Here is a 17092-nt window from a genome sequence, read left to right as displayed (position 1 = left end):
GGGAGTGTTGTATTTTCGAAAGCAATTCACAACAAGATCAAGATGAAGAGACAGTCGGAGAAAGACGTGAATCCAGTGACCACGCACATTTGTTCCTTATAGTCTATTTTTTGTACATCCTTCGAATATCCAAGCGAAATATATTGTAGTTAAATAACCTTTAGGTTAATTATCTGTGATGCCGAAAAGTATGCTACAGATGTTATGATTCCAATACTTTTATAATGCATACTTTTAGGTATATAAAAAAAATGAACAGTTACTTCAAAACCTATGGTTGCCAAGACACCCACAAATAAATTAAAATGTAAGCAATTAATTAAACGAATTTAATAATTTTGAAATCCTTAAACTGAGTGAATTTTATAAATAAATATCAATTTAGTTTAGTTTTATGTTGCGTTGTTGAAGTGACAGTTGGTGAAGCAAGTTAACTATTTGGAAGCAGCATTAATAATAACTGATAATTCGTATATAATAACTAATAACTAACTAGCAATACAATGCATATAAAAGTTAAGAATTGAGCCCATATTACTGAACCAAAAGTTTCTCTATAGGAACCGGGGCGAAGAATTCGTTGATGTGCGTGACCAAAATGGGCGCCCATTGTTCACGAGTGGCAGGAATTCCCACACGTGTTATTTCCGGTAAGTTCTCATTGACCAGATTCAGGATCATAGCATCTGCAAGGCAGTTAAAGATCAAATAATATTTCAATTACATTAACAATTGCTACCCACTTAAATTACGGTCCGAAAAGATGCCGTTGGCTAACACGCGAGCACTGCCCACATTCACATTCGCATTTAGGCGGTGCAGACTAAGGCGACGGCTCCCATTGGGAAGGTCCTCAATGTGTCCGTCAGTCAACACCGTTGCCTTGACGTTGTCTGTAAATTGGAGTAATATTAGTATAATGTGCCACTTCCTTTGGTTATTGAACTACTCACCAATAGTTATGTTGAAAGGTCCCTTAGGCACAAGGCGCAGTCCGCCGAACTTCACATCAGCCTTGAATTGTCCACCAGCCTTCAGCTTGGGCAGCTCCAAACCCAATTTAATGACAAAACCATTGTTTGTAAAATTGGTGGCAACTGTGTTCACCTTTAACCCGCTGATGCCGTTTATTTCCATGTTCTTGATGAGCAGGCCACCTTGAACGCCATCGTTAGAGTAACGGAAGATGCCTCGCTGATAGAAATACGGATCAATCGAGCCCATGTTAAGCTCCTGCAAGCCCTCAGTCTTCAGTTTCGGAACAATCAACTGGAAAAGTCCACGAATGCATTCATCCAGTCCCGGTGAGCTGAGGCTGCAGAAAGCATTGCCCACACTCGATATTGCTGCTGTAACTGTGGCGAAAGTGGTAGTGAGATTAGTGTTAGCCGAAAGCTAAAGAGTCAGTCGATTAAGTCACGGCCAGACTTATAGCATGCGTATTAAGTTCAGTCAGGCATGCATCATTGCGCCGAGCGCAACCAAGCGAGACAGAGTTCACATCTCGCGATCACAGCCTTTTTCCCTTAGCTGTAACTTTTAAATTGGACCTGCCTGTCATTAATATTTTACGTGTGCATTATCTTGGGTCTGTGTGACAGGTGACAATGACGTGTAGCATTCAAGGTCTTTCTGGAGTGGGTAATTGGAGTTTGACGAATTAACATCAAGAGAACTTTATCCATTTAGTTATTACATTTAACATTGACGTCAAGAACTTTTAAATGAAAATATCACATATGCAGTGAACAAGTTATTCACTCCAGTTCAGATTGATAATTAAACTGGTTTTTTATAATTGTCATTTTAAAAAAATGAACAAGGGCAGCACAAAATAAATCTTCCTTTTAAAAAAATTTATATTTTTTTTAATTTTTGACAATTTTGAAGTAGGCTTAATGTGTTTCGTGGTCTTTAATCATAAAGACCCCTTTTTGCGAAATAGTCGTATAGACTTTACGATTTTTTGCGCTATTAAGTTTTTTGCAATGTTATTCTAAAGTCCGTCACTTATCATTACGTAACTATTTTAGTATACTACTGTTGTATGTATGTAATTTCTAAGAATTTTTTCAATGAAAGCTTGATGACATGATAAAAGGAAATATAAAAAATATAGAAGGATGTATACTAATATCAGTGTGTAAAATCACAAAGAAGCAAACAAAGGTTATTATAAAACATAAAATGACATTCAAGTCTAGATTTTAATCTTCTAAGCGAGTCTAAAGTAAAGGTTGCAATTAAATTTAATAGCTTTAAAATTATATCAAAAAACCAAAACAAGTCCATAAATACCAAGTATTTATACAAAATGGCTAATTACATCTAAATAACCAAGACTTAAACTTTAATTTCCATACAACTATTAAGACTTCAGCCATGATGCGGCATAGCAACTTGAAAGTCTGTAAAATTTGTGCCCAATTTGTAGTACTTGCGTGTTGGATTTTCGTAGCTTTGCTGACAAGTTCAATGTCAAAGGTGAGCTTATAACTCACAACTCGACAAAAATGAATCGACGTTAATGCTGTCAACACTTAAAGGGCTTTGTGTTTATATGCGAGTCATGCAAATTTCACACGTTGGTAGCAGGCATTGAAATTGAGTTCGTTGCCTAAGTCATTCGTTTGCATAAGCTATAGTGCAAATGTCAATAAATTTTTGGCGCTATTGTGGCGCGGCATTTTACGCAATTAGAGCCAAATGTTACAATTACAACTTCCAGCGGTTCCATTTGAAAAGCCCATTTGAAGTTAGCGCTGCTTTTATTTTTTTCGATTGATGTAGGTCAGTTTTAAGCTCTTGTGCTTTTAAGAAATGCGTACAACAGCAGCCGGTTTTTTGTTATCTGTTTCTTTTTTGTTTAGTCGATTTTTTTTTTGCCTCGCCGTTGACGTGTTGACTTTTCGCAAGAGGCCGAAACCGCAGGTTGGCAATGTTTGTATATCGTATAATATATTTTTTGCTCTCCCTCTTTGCTTAAATTAATGAATGCAATTGGAAATGAATAAAATAAACTAGTCGTGCGGTGGCTAAAGCTGCTGCTGTTGCTGTTGCTGTATCTGTCTGCCTGTTTGTTTATTCTGCAACTTTGTTTTGCATAATCGATAAATATATTTATCTGTATTTTCGCCTCAGAATTTATATTTGCACAAGATCTGTGAGCTCGTCTCATCGTTCAAATTTCGACATTCACTTTCTGAGTGTTGCCTTTGTTATTACTCTACAGCGCTTTTATAACTTTTACCACACTCACTGACATACGCATTCACACTCACACGGGCTCATAAGCATCCACGCACAACGCAGGTGAAAATATATGTCAAGTTCAAATAACGAAGATTTTTTATTGCTGTCGCAAAAGTGTTAAAAGTCAGACAAACAAAAAACGTAAAGTTAAATGCATATGTTTAAAAAATATTTTTTAGTCCATTTACTTGTTAATTTCTAAAGTAATTTGGTTTTTCTGACTATTTGTTATAAAACTGTCTGACTTTAAAATTATTAAAAATTGTTAGTGGCATATTATTATTGTAGCTAGTTATTTCTTTATTATGTTCTGTTTTCTTTATTTGCCTATATAAAATAAATAAATACCAAAACCGGAAGGATATATTTTCATATTTATATAAGTATCTGAGAGTCAATCAATCACGATGTAAGCCCTCTTGCTGTTTTCTTGTTTCAAGGTTCGAAGGTAACAAAAAACTTTATGTAAAGTTAAAAACACCACAGTGAGTCATGAAATAAATTTAACAGGCAGATCACACGAGAAATAAGTGAGTTGAATATAAAATTCTCCTCCGCTATGAGTCAAAGCTATAGACCAAAATAGTGCGTCAAGAATTTGTTATGCAATCACTTTAAAAATAGTCTAAACAAATATTCTAAATATAGCATATTCCAAATAATATATACACATATGAAAATAATTTCTTTTCACTTTAAATATCGTCAATATTTGTTAAATTTATCTCTAAGTATTCATTTATTATAAACTCTCATCTCTCAAAATCATTTCCGTACAAAACAACTGCGCAGATACGTCAAAAAATAAAATATTAAGATATTTGTCACCAACTGGCGAGTGAAGTGTAATTCAATTTTGATCTTATTTTCAAATCGACTTTTGATAAATCAAAGAGTGAGGCAACAAACTTGTTGCACCGTAACGCTTTTCGATTTGAATATCAAGTTCTTGTCGCTCTGTTGCATAACATATAGTCGCGCATATTCATATATCTACCTGTCTCAGGCAAATCAGTTGGTGTCCCCTGTGAGGCGAACACTTGATCGGAGGCGTCCACATACTCCGCCTGCTGTGGGTCGCCTGCAGCGGATGTGGGTACCGTAGCGGATGCGACACTTCCGAGACCAACTGCCGCGATGGTCAGCAAAATGTAAAACGCTTTCATAGTTTTTGTTTTTTTGGTTTTAGTTGCCCCTTGACGCTGATGTTACTGTTGTTGTTACTGTTGGTTGTTGTCGATGATTTGAACAGCACTTTTACACAATTGGCAATATAAACTCGTTTTAATTGATTTTTTCTTTGTCGCTTGATTTAACACAAACGTTCATACACTAACGTTGGCAATTTTCGTTTCGTTTTTTTTTTGCGTAATTTTTTAAAACCGGCTTCACTTTTGTTTCTACACGAATTTTACAGTTTGTTGTTGCTGTTGTTTTCTCGGCTAACTGCAATTGTTGCTGCAATTGTGCACATACATCTATCCACACAATACACACTCTCACACACCTACACACTGTTAGCCAATTGCCAAAGCACAGAGTAAACAAACTTCTGCAAAAACTTAAAAAATCAGCGAACAATTCCGTTGGCCGCCCGCCGCTTGCAAATCTTGAAATGAGCGCTGCATAAAACTCACGTTTATTTATAGTTTTCAGCTCGAGTTTTTTGTTTAAGTTTTCCATGAGCGCGCTGCCAAAAAACAACAACATAACCAATTTCGAAGGCTTTCGAAGTTGGCGCTGGTTGAGCTTTCAGTTAAGCTTTCGACTGTTGTCTGTGAGTCGTTGAGCTGTGGTTGTTGTTGATTTGAGAACATGTACGCTGCCACAGTTTTAGCAGCACTGCACTACACACATGACTTGACACAATTGCAAGCCATACTCAAATTTGAGTGTTAGCGTCTAGACACTTAATAGAATGCCTCTTAACTGATAGCGTAAGTGTGTGTAATATTGTGTACTCGTAATAATTTATACCAACTTCCTTCTCTTTTCATACAAAATAACAACAAACTTTGTTTGTATATTGTACATACTCTTATTATAATATTTGTGCATACATATTTATGTTAGCTGTCAATACCTTACCAAACTAAACTTAATTAAGTTAATACATATTCATACAAATTCATTTTCATTCATTTCATTTTAATTTGAACTACACAACAACAATTTCATAATAACAATAAGAATACGTTATTATTGCAATCAATTATACTTACATTTTATATTCTCTAAACAAGTAAGAAAGTGTCTGTCGGGTGTGCTCGACTGTGTGATACCAGCTACCCATAAAAGCAAAATAGCGCTATATTAATTTTAAGAAAATCCTCAAAAATATAAAAATATAACAAAGGCTTTATTTAGTATATTGATAAAGTACTACATTGAAATAATACCACACCGTACAAAATATACCAGATTGTCAGCCAAAGCCGTAGCAAGTAGGCGTTTTTGCTCTTCTAAGTATAAAAAGTACATGTAATTATCATAATTAGTCTGAATGATAAATTTTGTTTTATTGCTACTAATTATCAGCGTAATTATGCATTGAAAATAATTTTTGAGGCACAATTAATGTTTATTAAATATAAAACCTCGACAAATATCAATTCCGCTCATATTTCAATTAATAGTTTAAGAACATTTATTTAATTACAAACATGTTAATGAATTCAGTTGCACCCACAAAACGTTGCAATGTAGTTGCAATGAGAAAGCTGTCGACATTCTGTAGATTGCGCTTCGAATGCCGAACCCAGTTACAATATAAGCAGAGCAGCAACAGATTGACAAGCACTGAAGTTGCCCACTGCATTTTAAATGTAGGCCATTTATAAATCATTTGCACCAATTGCTCCAGAAACCTCACAAAGTGGAGACAACACATAAATTGTCGCTGCGTATCTTTTCAAGGTAAACAACACGTCGTTACTTGGGGAGTGAGTTTGTGACGTTGAAAAAGCTTGTCGATTAAAGCAAGTCATCACTTCCGACGACGATGACAAACTTTATTAAAAGTTCAGCGATTCTAATGGTGCGTATGCTTCTTTCTTGCCCGCACGGGCTTTAGAGTGCCATGCGACAGCCGTACGTGTGACTGGCATATCTATTTGCCATAATAAAAACAATTTAATTGATATGCCACACACATTATGCAATTATATGCCATGCGCATAAATGAATCTGTGCACTTTGTATATTATTATAATCTAATTTATGGCATAGTTAACGCTGACCTGTGGAAAGCACTCTAGCTAGTACAATATATTACCAGCTTAAGTACTTACGTTTCTTAAGAGCGCAACCTTTAAAGTTTGTTATGATTCATAAATCGTAATGGAAGTCCAATAAAAACAATAATAAGTACACACCAAGTTCGATGGCCAACTAACAGGGCTTTTAAAACGGTTTTAAATTGGATGTCGTAAATATTTGTCAGCTGGGTTCAGAGTTCCTTATAATAATAACATATGTAAATACATTATATCGTAATATTTTCCGTTTAAATATGCAAACGCCATTAGAGCTGACGAGTATAGCTTAATTAAATCTAGAAAGATTTCATCCATACAAATGTTTATACCCGCTACCCAAAGGGTAGAAGGGTATTATAGGTTTGTGCCTTTCGGAAACGAATGTAGCAAGCAGAAGAAGTCTTTTCAGACCCCATACTCTTAATCACTATTCTTAATCACTAGATCTCAGAGTCACATATAGTAATAACTACGCCTACTTACTACTAGGCTTTGATGCCTTGGCAGATAATCTTGTATATTTTGTACTCTAAGGTATATTTAAAATGTAGTAGAATATTAATACACTAAATATTGCCTTTGGTAAATTTTTGTATTTTTGCGTTATTTTATTTTGGTACTTTTAAGAGTAATACCGCAATGTTTGCCTTTAATTAAAAACGAGTAGCGGGTATCTCACAGTCGAGCACTCTCGACTGTAGCTTTCTTACTTGTTTTACACGAGGCTGACTGACGTCAGAGTATACATCAAACTGTAGACAACCAAACTGTTTCTTTATTGTAATCATCTTGCTCAATTTCACTTTAGTGCATGCACTTGGCCCCTCTATGCGATTGCACAGATATACACATGAGCAGAGGAGATAGATAAGTAGCTAGATAGACAGATAGCCGTTTCAAGGTCAACATGTCGTGCACTTAACCCCATTTGGTGGGTGCACCCAGTCCGAAAGTGGGGGGCAGTTACAAAAAGTGACTGAATTTTCGTTTTGTTTTTTTTTTAGGCACATAGTTTGGTGTAAAACTGGGGCATGACCAAAACAATAAAAACCAGTTACAATGTGCCCCTGTAAATTGTGCATGAACGAAGGGCGAACTGATGACAATATAATTACGGGTGCGAAATCCGTTTTAATTGAGAAATTTGTATTGTATAGTATAAAAATATTTACTAAAGACAATCACAATAAATGACAAAGATTTTGTTTTGGGCTTGTAGGTTAATCCGATCTACTAGTGAACTCATCGATGGGGACCTTCAGCAAAGCCTGGTTGATCAAACGCAGCAGAAGTGGAACCCAAGACTTTCGAGTTTCGGGCAAAATTATGCCGTAGATGTCGCGCCAGTAATTGTTGGCCACATTCAATGCAATTTCATCTAATTTAAAACAAATTTCTTAGTAAGGATTCGCAGAGAGCACTTGGATATTCACTTACCCAACTCAGGGTCTGGGAAGATGCCATTGGCTTTGATGATCATATCGCCAATCTTTGGATTCGCTTCAATGTCGGTAAGTCGCAAAAACCTCTTTCCATCATCCTTGGTATAAATTTCGCCTTCTGTGTTCACAGTGCTCTGCACATCAACTATAAGAGTGAAAACAATCATCAAATTATTTCCTCAAATATCAAATATAATTTGTACTCACATAAGGTCAAATTGAATTTTCCTTTGGGCTTCAACTGCAGTTGATTCACGTGCATGTCCGCCTTGTAGTCACCAAGGATGTTAATTTTGGGCTGGTGGCTATAAATTCGTAGCTGGATCTTATTATTATTCCTCTTGACATCTATTTTTTGAATTTTTATCCCAACAATGCCGTAAAGCTTGACATTCCGTACGGATATGCGGCCATTAACAGCTCCACTCGAGTACTGGAAACTCAATTTATCGATAAGAAAAGGATCATACGCCGGAATATTCAATTCTGGATCTCCATGCCGTAATCGTGGTAGAAGCGTATTTATAATCTTTGCTATACAATCGCCAGCTGCATTAGTATCCTCCGGACATTTCTCAAACTCAGATGCTAAAAAAAAAACACGTTATGCGGATCGTATACGTAATGCTTTTCAAATAAATACACACCATCCAAGTATTTGGTTTCCGCGGGCACTGCATAAGCTTGATAGGCCAAAAGGCATAATATAACTACAATACACTGTGAATTCATATTGCGGAAGGTCCTTTTTTAACTTATCCTTAGAAATTATATGTTTCCAACTAAATAGTGCTACAACGCGGACGCCCTCAAACTGAATCGCTCGAACGATAGTCAGTGCTTTTTTATTGTCAGAATTAGTACAAAGCAATCACACATTGAATAGAACAACTTTAACTAGTTAGTCGCTTCAACTAATCGTGCTAATATATCAACTGCGCTACCGACAAATAGACATCAACTGATTGAAAACCGGCTTTGTCACATATTTATAATGCCGAATCATTAAATGGAAAACGTCTAAGTACAAGTATTACCCCAATGACCCCTTCATTCCGCTACTTCAATTCGCGTTGACAATGATTTGCATTAGTAATTTTGATAATTAGTTATCGACAATAAATATCGCTTTATTTCTCATATAATTGCCAGTGCCATTCGAAGGGCTCATAAAGTATAAATTTGATAATATAATGATGATAAGTTCACTTATTTAAATTCGATTAGGTCATACTAACTGTCTAAGTGTTTCCGTCTTGAATAACTTTTGCTAAAATTAAGAATATAAAGTGCTGGCGGCTCAATATACGAGATGACAGAAAGTATTAGACGTAAGCGAAATAAATTTCTGTTGACATTGCTGCTAATCGGTGATCTTTGGATCCTCGTATTGCGAGCTATATTCAAAGTTATGCTAATATCGTACCATATTCTATTACAATTTATAGGCGAGTAGACGGATTATTTGTGCGCAAAATGGAAATAGATCTACAATTATAGTATACACTATAAATTATCTCGCTAGACTTGAACTTGAGGTGGAAAAGGTAGAACGCCTTTAAGTTTAGTATGTACTATATCTCTCTCCACATTTATTGGCCTATCTATACATCTCTACCTTCCTCCCAGTCCTATTTCCGTTGTTCTATAATTAAAAATATAAACGTTTTGGAAACTGGGTCATCTTCCTTTTCCTCTACAATTCGAAAGAATGTTGTTTTGTTTCGATACATTTCTTTAATTTATTTTGATACAAACTAAATTAACACCTTGAGTAAAACAAATAACCGAATAATACAATCGCATATGGACTAAGGAACGAGCACTCGTAGGCACTCTTAGTTTTTCACATTGAAGACCAAATCAGTTCTTGGTGACAATCAAATCGAAGGGCAGGGCATCAAAGAAATCATTGCCCACTTTCAGCAAGAGGGGCGACCAAGTGGCCATTGTCTCGGGCAGCATAGCTTGATACAGCTGGCGCCAGTACTGGTTTATAAAGTCTAGTATGACATCATCTGAGAGTGCAATTAATTTGATACGACATTAACAATAGTATTTAATTATGTTATGCTGTACTCACTCAACGCTGGATCAGGCACCAGACCATTGGCATAGATGCGCATGTTGCCGACTTTCGGCTCAGTCTCAAGCTTAGTCAGACGCACATAGGTATGACCGTCGCGCTCGTATAGTTCGCCCAAGGCGCGCGTTTTCATGCTGACATCGGCTGAAACGTCGCAAAGTTAATTATATGTAGTATCGCATCGCATCGCATCGAGAGTATATCGCATTGTGTGTCAGACTTACTCAGGGTAATGTTGAAGGTGCCCTTTGGAGTTAGCTTCATGTCATTCAATTTTATGTCCGCCTTGTAACTGCCCTCCGCCAGCATCTGCGGCACATGGCTGAGCAGATCTAGGCGCACACGCTTGTCCTTCTGTCGATAATCCACCTTGTCGACAATGCCCTCGCTCAGGCCGTGAATCCGCACATCTCTCATCGCGATGCGACCCTGAAGTATACCCGAGTTATAATTGTACGAACTCTTGCCCAACTGGAAGGGATCCATTGATGGTATGTTCAAGTCGCTAATGCCATATTTAAGGCGCGGCGTCAGCTCCTGGAATCCTTGTTTGATGCACTCATTGATGTTGTTATCGCTTTGGCTACAGGTCGGTATATCAGCAGCTGTTTGCAAAGCAAAATAACGAAATGAATCCAATGAATCAATCAATACAATACAACAACAAAAATTACTCATGAGTTCTGCCTTGACATACTTAGAAACGCATCTCATATCGTCTACAATTGATCTATGATGTTTATGTTCAGAACGTGACATTTCAGTCGAGAATTTCACTAGTGTGTTTTTTAATCGGTGTCGCACATAATTACCAGCAACTCCTATCCCCTAAACTCCCCTTCTCGACCGCGTCACAGTCGCTGAATTCAGTTGTTATTGTTGTTGCTTAGATCTTTTTTAAGATTAGTTGAACAATTTATATGACAAAAAGTTCACAATTCAATTGCAAGCGCTTTGCCTGAGCATTGACTGAGGCGCATATCGCGCATTCGCATCAAGTTTGTCACTTAAATCTTTTATATTGAAGGCTTTTTGCAATGCTCGCTGCGGAAGAGGAAGGCCATTTAGCGGAAGTAGCAATTGCCCGAGACTTGTTTTATTCACTCAAAAATAGTAAACATCAGGCTGAGCTCAAGTGAATACTCTATTTTTATACCATTGTGCCGTGAATTTAATGCTTTATCAACCTTGACAAAGCCCCAAGTCCTCATTCTATGTAGCTCTATTAATTCGAAATCTTTACAGCAAAATCTAGCATGTTTTTCATTATTTTCGCGTAACATATGTCAATTGCCAATTAAAGTTTTACATATGACTCTCAAAACGTTGCAAAAACACTTTTTCTATGCTAAATGAAAAATCAAGTCATTCAAAACATGACTGCATTTCATTTCTATGTTATTATCGTTAAAATTAGATAATTTAACAAATAAAATAAAAATAATTTACTAATTCTATACGTTTAATAAGAAATAATAATATGGAAAAGAATGATATCTGCGGCAATAGAATATTAATTATGTTATTAATTCCTTGGATTCTCGATTGTCTGCCCAATTAAGTAACATCATCTATTAACATATTGACACAAATAGACATCAATTGTTATTCAAAAATAATATTCGCTCGCCTCAAATATTATTGTTTTAAAACCATTTTAATTTCGGCCTAACAGTTGAATAAAGTATGTAACTTTTTTTGTTACTCAAATTGTGATAACTAATGAGAAAGTTTACATGTTTCACACAATTGTTTCTGTACATTTGTATTTAAGTGTTATTACTGTTATTTATCTGTTAATTTAACAGTTTTGTTGTTAATAATACTTAGTGTTTTGTTCACTTTGACGCGTTTACCCATTTGATTACATGAAAAGGGCGTGAAGGGTTTTTAAATTTAATTTGTGGACACAATAAATATAGTATTAACTATCGTCAAATATGTAGTAGGCGATGTGTGCAACTAAATAAACAACAAATATATTGATGTGAAGCTGTAGCTCTTTGTGCATTTTAGAAAAGATTAGCGAAAATAATTTCCTAAGAGATCAAAATTGACTTCAAAATGCAACGCAAATTTATCTCTGAACATTTTGAAATTGATTTTGTTAGGGTTTTAAAAAATGCGGTGTAACTATTATGGTTAGAGTTTCCATACAATGAAAAAAACTTGAATGAAAGTTAAAAGCCTTAAATGTGCTTTCATGGTAATGATTATTAAAAATCTTATTTCTCAAACAAAGACTCAACATATTAACGATGTTAACAAAATAAAATACTTAAATGGTTTATTCCTAAATTGAAAAGAATGACAACCCAAGTAAAATCCGTATGAATGCTTTTAAATCAAATGACTTCGAACACAAACTCAACTTGATTTTTTATACTAACTAAAAAATTCTCACATAGTCCTTGCAATACTCACCAAGTTCTTTAATAGGCTTAAATTCAACAGATGGTAGTACAATATCATCGTCAAGTGCGAAACACAGACCGCACCATGCGACCAAAACGAATGCACTTAAAACACGGGTCATTTTAGATGATTATTTTGTTATAGACTTTCCTTTATATATGATTGGGAATTTATTCAAGGAGATGTAACTTCGTTGTTGCTTGACGCGGCACCCCTGTGTGGCTCATGCAAATGCAAAACAGAATCTGAATACCACCTTCATGGGGAGCTCGGTATTTATGGCAAATTTTGCGATACTGAGGCAGACCTGAACGAGCCGGCACTTGTGAATAATAGCCTCCCCTATAAACCTGGAATAGAGTCTGTCGAGGGGCGGATAACCCAAGTGAGACGAAAATAGCTTCAAGCTAATGACGACGACGCTGAGAAGCAAAGACTGACTCAGTAAACGAAAACAAAGCAAAGCGAAGCAAAATAAAACGACATAGCAAAATCAGTAGCGAAATACAAACGACATTATTATTATTCCCTAGACAAAAGTCGTGAAGTCGGATTAGTCTCCCCCTATTATTCGAGCCCATTTCACTACCGGCAGCTGTCCAATTCCGATGCGCTCCAAGCTGTTCGATGTTTCCTTGTCACAGAGGCTGACACTTAATCGCCAACCAGGCGTAGAGTTGAGCCCATTGAGTGTATCATCCCGCTATAGTCAAACTAGACAAGCAAATACTATATACTTTCTAAAGTGCTGTAAGACTTGAGATGTCTATTATATGGTTACAATTCAAATAGCTGATGTACTTATTACCGTTTCTCTTCAGTGAGAAGCCGTTTACTATTACTTGAGTTCAATATTCCATGTATAGACTTAAGAACTGTGCAAATTAAAGCCAATTTGAACAGTATTCAAATCAGGGGCTGTCATTCACTGAATTTCTCAGTGTACTCGTATCACTGATAACACTATACAACAAAATTGCGCTTTGAATATTTTCGATGGTGCCGAATTTGTATTATTCAAATATTATTTGTTAACTGTTTGAATTGCCTTATTACCGAAAACAACAAATTAAAAAGAAAACTAAACCACTTTATAATGATAACTTTTCATGGAAACCTGATTGTGAGTTTGTTGAATAGCGCTAACCATAACAAATCTTTGATGTGAAATCTAAGTGACGCAGCAACTTCTTAACAATTTAAAAAAAAATCACCTATTATTAGCTTTAATGGTTATTTCAAAGTTGTTTGCTTTAATGAGTTAATTAACAAGCAGCAAAACTGAACGAAAGCGCCGTAGGTTAGTGGGTTATTTAAAGCACAATTTCTAAAGAACTGAAATATAATATCAGTTAATAAACACTATTATTATTAAGCTGTCTGAACGAAATATATAAATAGATGAGTGAAGAGGTATGGATGAGGAAGTACTTTGTCCGCACCTTTAGATCCATAAGCAGATCAACTTTTTGCCACGTGACAATTAACGATATTCATTTTCACAATTATTGTTAGTATACTGTCAATTGGATTGCAATCGATTCTGCACAGCTTCTGGATTTTTCTTCCAGGCTCTGAATTACTAATTAAATTCATTTAAATATTTACTTGAATTACAAATGCAAATTTGATGATCGGGATTTTGTAAGTACCAGCACCTAATGAAAACAATATGGATATTTCTGACATTTAATTCTATGCACAAATATATAAATATTAAGAAAAAGTATATATAAAAAGTCAGAAAGGTACAGTCGAGTGTGCTCGACTGTGAGATACCCACTACCCATTTAGAATAAAAATAAAACAGTTTTCTTAATTTTAAAATATACTAAATTAATATATTGTAAGAATGCTAAAATATACCCAAGGTTACCCAAGGTTAATATAGCATCATACAGTAGAATCCGGTTATAACGACGCCGCTGACGAAAACTCGATGACTTGGTGTGTTCCCAACATACTAAATTGTTTAAAAAATTATTTAGTTGTATTTTAAAAACCTATGGCAACCATAAAATAAACAAAATTTGATTTTTCTACTTTTGGTTAGTGGGCCTTTCGGATATATCGACGGTCCCTTGAAAGTCGCTATAACCGAATTCTACTGTACTTTTATATTTAAAATATACCATTGATAATACCAAATGCAATATTTGGTATATTAATATAGTACTACATATAAACATATAAATAAATAAAATATAAATATAAAATAGTGCAAAGTAAGACCCACAGTAAGTAGGAGTTTATGCCCCAACAAAAGTCGTTCATAAGTAACTTAAACAAGTTTTATCTGATTGCAACGAAAATTAGGAATCATAAAGACAATAGGTATTATTGTCTGTACGAAAATTCGCGACTTTAGCTTGAAAATTACGACTGTATAACTGTATAACACTATCTCCTATAGTCTCAGAGATCTAGGTGTTAATGCGGACAGACAGATAGACAGACATGGCTATCGTCGGAGATGTCATACATTTCCTGCAAAATTATTATAAAATGTATATAAAAATGTGTATCGAATTGACTGTCAATGTAAACATCAAACATTAAGCGGTTATTTTTTTTTTCATCTATTTCATGATTTCTGAAATGATCATGCCTTTTCGTAGAGCCCTCAGTAAATACGGACAAGTGCACCATTCAGTTATCTGCAACCAATTTTTTTGAATCTAAAGTCTTGATTGGAGATACTTCAAGGCACCAAAACAACTTATATTTTTTTTGAATGTGCAGTCTTAGACCCTTTGCAATCCGAAAAGAAGTTACTGCACATCTTATCAATATCAGAAGCAGGCTGCATCGAAAATGACATTTCCAAGAAGAGCCTCTGTCTTCGTGTCTGCCTTTGAGTAGACAAACAATGCAGAGTGCGGCAAGTCGAATGAGTATCTTATCATCAGAGCAACAGATTCGAGTCGCAGCACAAAAAGCAAACCCAGACAAATGAACCACAAATACTGTGAGTAAAACCAAAAATTGAACAATACAAATGAAAAATGAATTGAATAGAAAAACACTGTCTGTGTGTGTCTGTGCGAACGTCTGCTTTGCGTATGTATGTCGATGCAGTGGCACACACAGCTATTGACTCAGACTGCAACAATGTGAAAAACAAAAAGATAATTGAAAAATGTGGAAATTATCTGCAAGCAAAACAATCGACAATTGAATGAAAGACAAATAAAGGGCGCGCATTCTGCCACCTAGGGAGTAGAGCATGCTTCAAGACTGTTTCCAACTTTCAGTTCGATTTCTATAGTAGAAGTAGAGGCCTGTTCTTACACCAACACACGCAAGAATAAACATGCACGCACAAAAGGCTTATCAGCGGGTGACGGATGACGGGTGACGGGTGACAGGCAACGGACTATACACGACGATCGTTATTCGAATAACGGCACTGTGCTCACGAGCTGGTGATCGGCTTAGGTAGCCCGAGGGATGCGCTGTAGGTCGAACGGGCGCATGCGCGAATACGATCGTTGATTTTATGGCTTTGTTTTTGTTTTGCAAGTCTGAAGACTTTATGTAAACAAGATCATAAATGAGCGCGGATAAGCGAATGATAACACGCTATGTGCTATGGACTCAATATAAATGTCGCCTCGCAGCTTCACAGGACATCAGTCGATTCCGAGACAACAATCGAAGCAGACCATTAGCTATTGTCAGAAAATCCAAACATAACTTTCATAATGCAAAGCTATCGCCACAAGAAGTTCGACATGAAGGTTGAACGTCGGCTGGAGACGAACATCGATCTAGTAATCAAACGGGAGCTGCTCTCACGCTCCAGTCACCTGGAAGATGAAGATACCAGCAGTCAGTGCTCCAGTAATTATACTGCTCCGCTGCTGAAACGTCGCCGTCTGAACAGCACAATTTGCGATAACTCCATTGGATCCGAATCAGCATCCTCCTCGCACTCACTGCCTAATACCATCAGCTCGGAAAAAATGCGAGATATTTGCAAATATCACGGCAATATGGTGAGGAAATTTCCGAAAAAAGAGCGCTCGCCCAAGGACCAGGATCGTCGTAATAAGAACACGATCGCCTGCCGCACCAGCCGCCGAGTGAAGAAACTGGAACATCTTGTCGTCGAAGAACAGTACAAGGAGTTCAAATTGCAACATCTTAAGGTTGTTGAGCAGAGCATGCGAGCCCAAGCCTATTTTAAGCATCTCTCGGAAATGGTCAAGATTGACCAAACTGCCTCTCCAGTTCCTGCTAAAGCACAAGTTGCTGTGCCTCACAAGAATTTTAGTATCGACTATATCATCAACGGTATCAAGGGGGAGCAGTGTTAGTTTACCTTATCCTGTAAGAGTTTATTATTAGTGAATAATTTTAAAAAGCTTATGTTTAAGTTGTGGCTTAGAATCGGATAAGTTATTCTACCTAACGCATAATTTCTTTAAGAAATAAAAAGATTAAGTTAAATCTATTAATACAAAAAAACGTGTGTGCTTTATGGCCGGTAATCTGAAAGTATTAAACGATGCACATGAATGTCAAAGATAATAAATTATTCTTAATATTAGGTGCAACATGGAAGAAGGCTACAGTCAAGTAAGCTATATTGTCAAATACCCGCGCCATTTTCAATAATAAAGGATATTGTCAACCAA

At 36.1% G+C, this 17092-nt stretch overlaps 4 protein-coding genes across 4 annotated transcripts; 1 reads left to right on the top strand and 3 right to left on the bottom strand.

Annotated features, from left to right (window-relative positions):
- Positions 1–338: 338 nt before the first annotated feature.
- On the bottom strand, positions 339–4867 carry LOC132798576 (uncharacterized). Its single transcript, XM_060810486.1, has 4 exons — positions 4250–4867; positions 954–1355; positions 744–893; positions 339–686 (listed from the first exon to the last, which is right to left on the bottom strand). The coding sequence occupies exons 1-4, from the start codon at positions 4416–4418 to the stop codon at positions 535–537; spliced, it is 873 nt and encodes a 290-aa protein (XP_060666469.1). The 5' UTR covers positions 4419–4867; the 3' UTR covers positions 339–534.
- A 2742-nt stretch (positions 4868–7609) lies between these two features.
- Positions 7610–8849, bottom strand: LOC132798749 (protein takeout). The gene is made up of 4 exons (XM_060810715.1): positions 8599–8849; positions 8159–8539; positions 7947–8096; positions 7610–7887 (listed from the first exon to the last, which is right to left on the bottom strand). The coding sequence occupies exons 1-4, from the start codon at positions 8681–8683 to the stop codon at positions 7730–7732; spliced, it is 774 nt and encodes a 257-aa protein (XP_060666698.1). The 5' UTR covers positions 8684–8849; the 3' UTR covers positions 7610–7729.
- Positions 8850–9670: 821 nt separating this feature from the next.
- Positions 9671–12696, bottom strand: LOC132798632 (uncharacterized). The gene is made up of 4 exons (XM_060810567.1): positions 12462–12696; positions 10262–10642; positions 10035–10181; positions 9671–9969 (listed from the first exon to the last, which is right to left on the bottom strand). The coding sequence occupies exons 1-4, from the start codon at positions 12571–12573 to the stop codon at positions 9815–9817; spliced, it is 795 nt and encodes a 264-aa protein (XP_060666550.1). The 5' UTR covers positions 12574–12696; the 3' UTR covers positions 9671–9814.
- A 2321-nt stretch (positions 12697–15017) lies between these two features.
- On the top strand, positions 15018–16887 carry LOC132795976 (protein Mabiki). The gene has a single exon (XM_060806962.1). It carries the CDS (start codon positions 16157–16159, stop codon positions 16769–16771), a length of 615 nt encoding a protein of 204 aa, XP_060662945.1. The 5' UTR covers positions 15018–16156; the 3' UTR covers positions 16772–16887.
- The last annotated feature ends 205 nt before the right edge of the window (positions 16888–17092 follow it).

Source organism: Drosophila nasuta, chromosome 2L (genome assembly GCF_023558535.2).
Source record: "Drosophila nasuta strain 15112-1781.00 chromosome 2L, ASM2355853v1, whole genome shotgun sequence".
Classification (NCBI taxonomy): domain Eukaryota; kingdom Metazoa; phylum Arthropoda; class Insecta; order Diptera; family Drosophilidae; genus Drosophila; species Drosophila nasuta.
The sequence above is the reverse complement of the archived record's forward strand: the minus strand, read 5'-3'. Positions and strand labels throughout refer to the sequence as shown.

What these genes read in the sequence shown, in the direction of transcription:
- LOC132795976 (XM_060806962.1), top strand. Translation starts at nt 16,157, where the DNA reads ATGCAAAGCTATCGCCACAAGAAGTTCGACATGAAGGTTGAACGTCGG.
- LOC132798632 (XM_060810567.1), bottom strand. Translation starts at nt 12,573, where the DNA reads ATGACCCGTGTTTTAAGTGCATTCGTTTTGGTCGCATGGTGCGGTCTG. An exon ending in TAAGCCTATTAAAGAACTTG is followed by an intron (nt 10,643 to 12,461) that starts GTGAGTATTGCA and finishes CTTTGCAAACAG; the next exon opens with CTGCTGATATACCGACCTGT. An exon ending in CACCTTCAACATTACCCTGA is followed by an intron (nt 10,182 to 10,261) that starts GTAAGTCTGACA and finishes GCGACGTTTCAG; the next exon opens with CCGATGTCAGCATGAAAACG.
- LOC132798749 (XM_060810715.1), bottom strand. Translation starts at nt 8,683, where the DNA reads ATGAATTCACAGTGTATTGTAGTTATATTATGCCTTTTGGCCTATCAA. An exon ending in GGAAACCAAATACTTGGATG is followed by an intron (nt 8,540 to 8,598) that starts GTGTGTATTTAT and finishes TTTTTTTTTTAG; the next exon opens with CATCTGAGTTTGAGAAATGT. An exon ending in CTTCCCAGACCCTGAGTTGG is followed by an intron (nt 7,888 to 7,946) that starts GTAAGTGAATAT and finishes GTTTTAAATTAG; the next exon opens with ATGAAATTGCATTGAATGTG.
- LOC132798576 (XM_060810486.1), bottom strand. Translation starts at nt 4,418, where the DNA reads ATGAAAGCGTTTTACATTTTGCTGACCATCGCGGCAGTTGGTCTCGGA. An exon ending in AACTGATTTGCCTGAGACAG is followed by an intron (nt 1,356 to 4,249) that starts GTAGATATATGA and finishes CTTTCGCCACAG; the next exon opens with TTACAGCAGCAATATCGAGT. An exon ending in ACCTTTCAACATAACTATTG is followed by an intron (nt 894 to 953) that starts GTGAGTAGTTCA and finishes TCCAATTTACAG; the next exon opens with ACAACGTCAAGGCAACGGTG.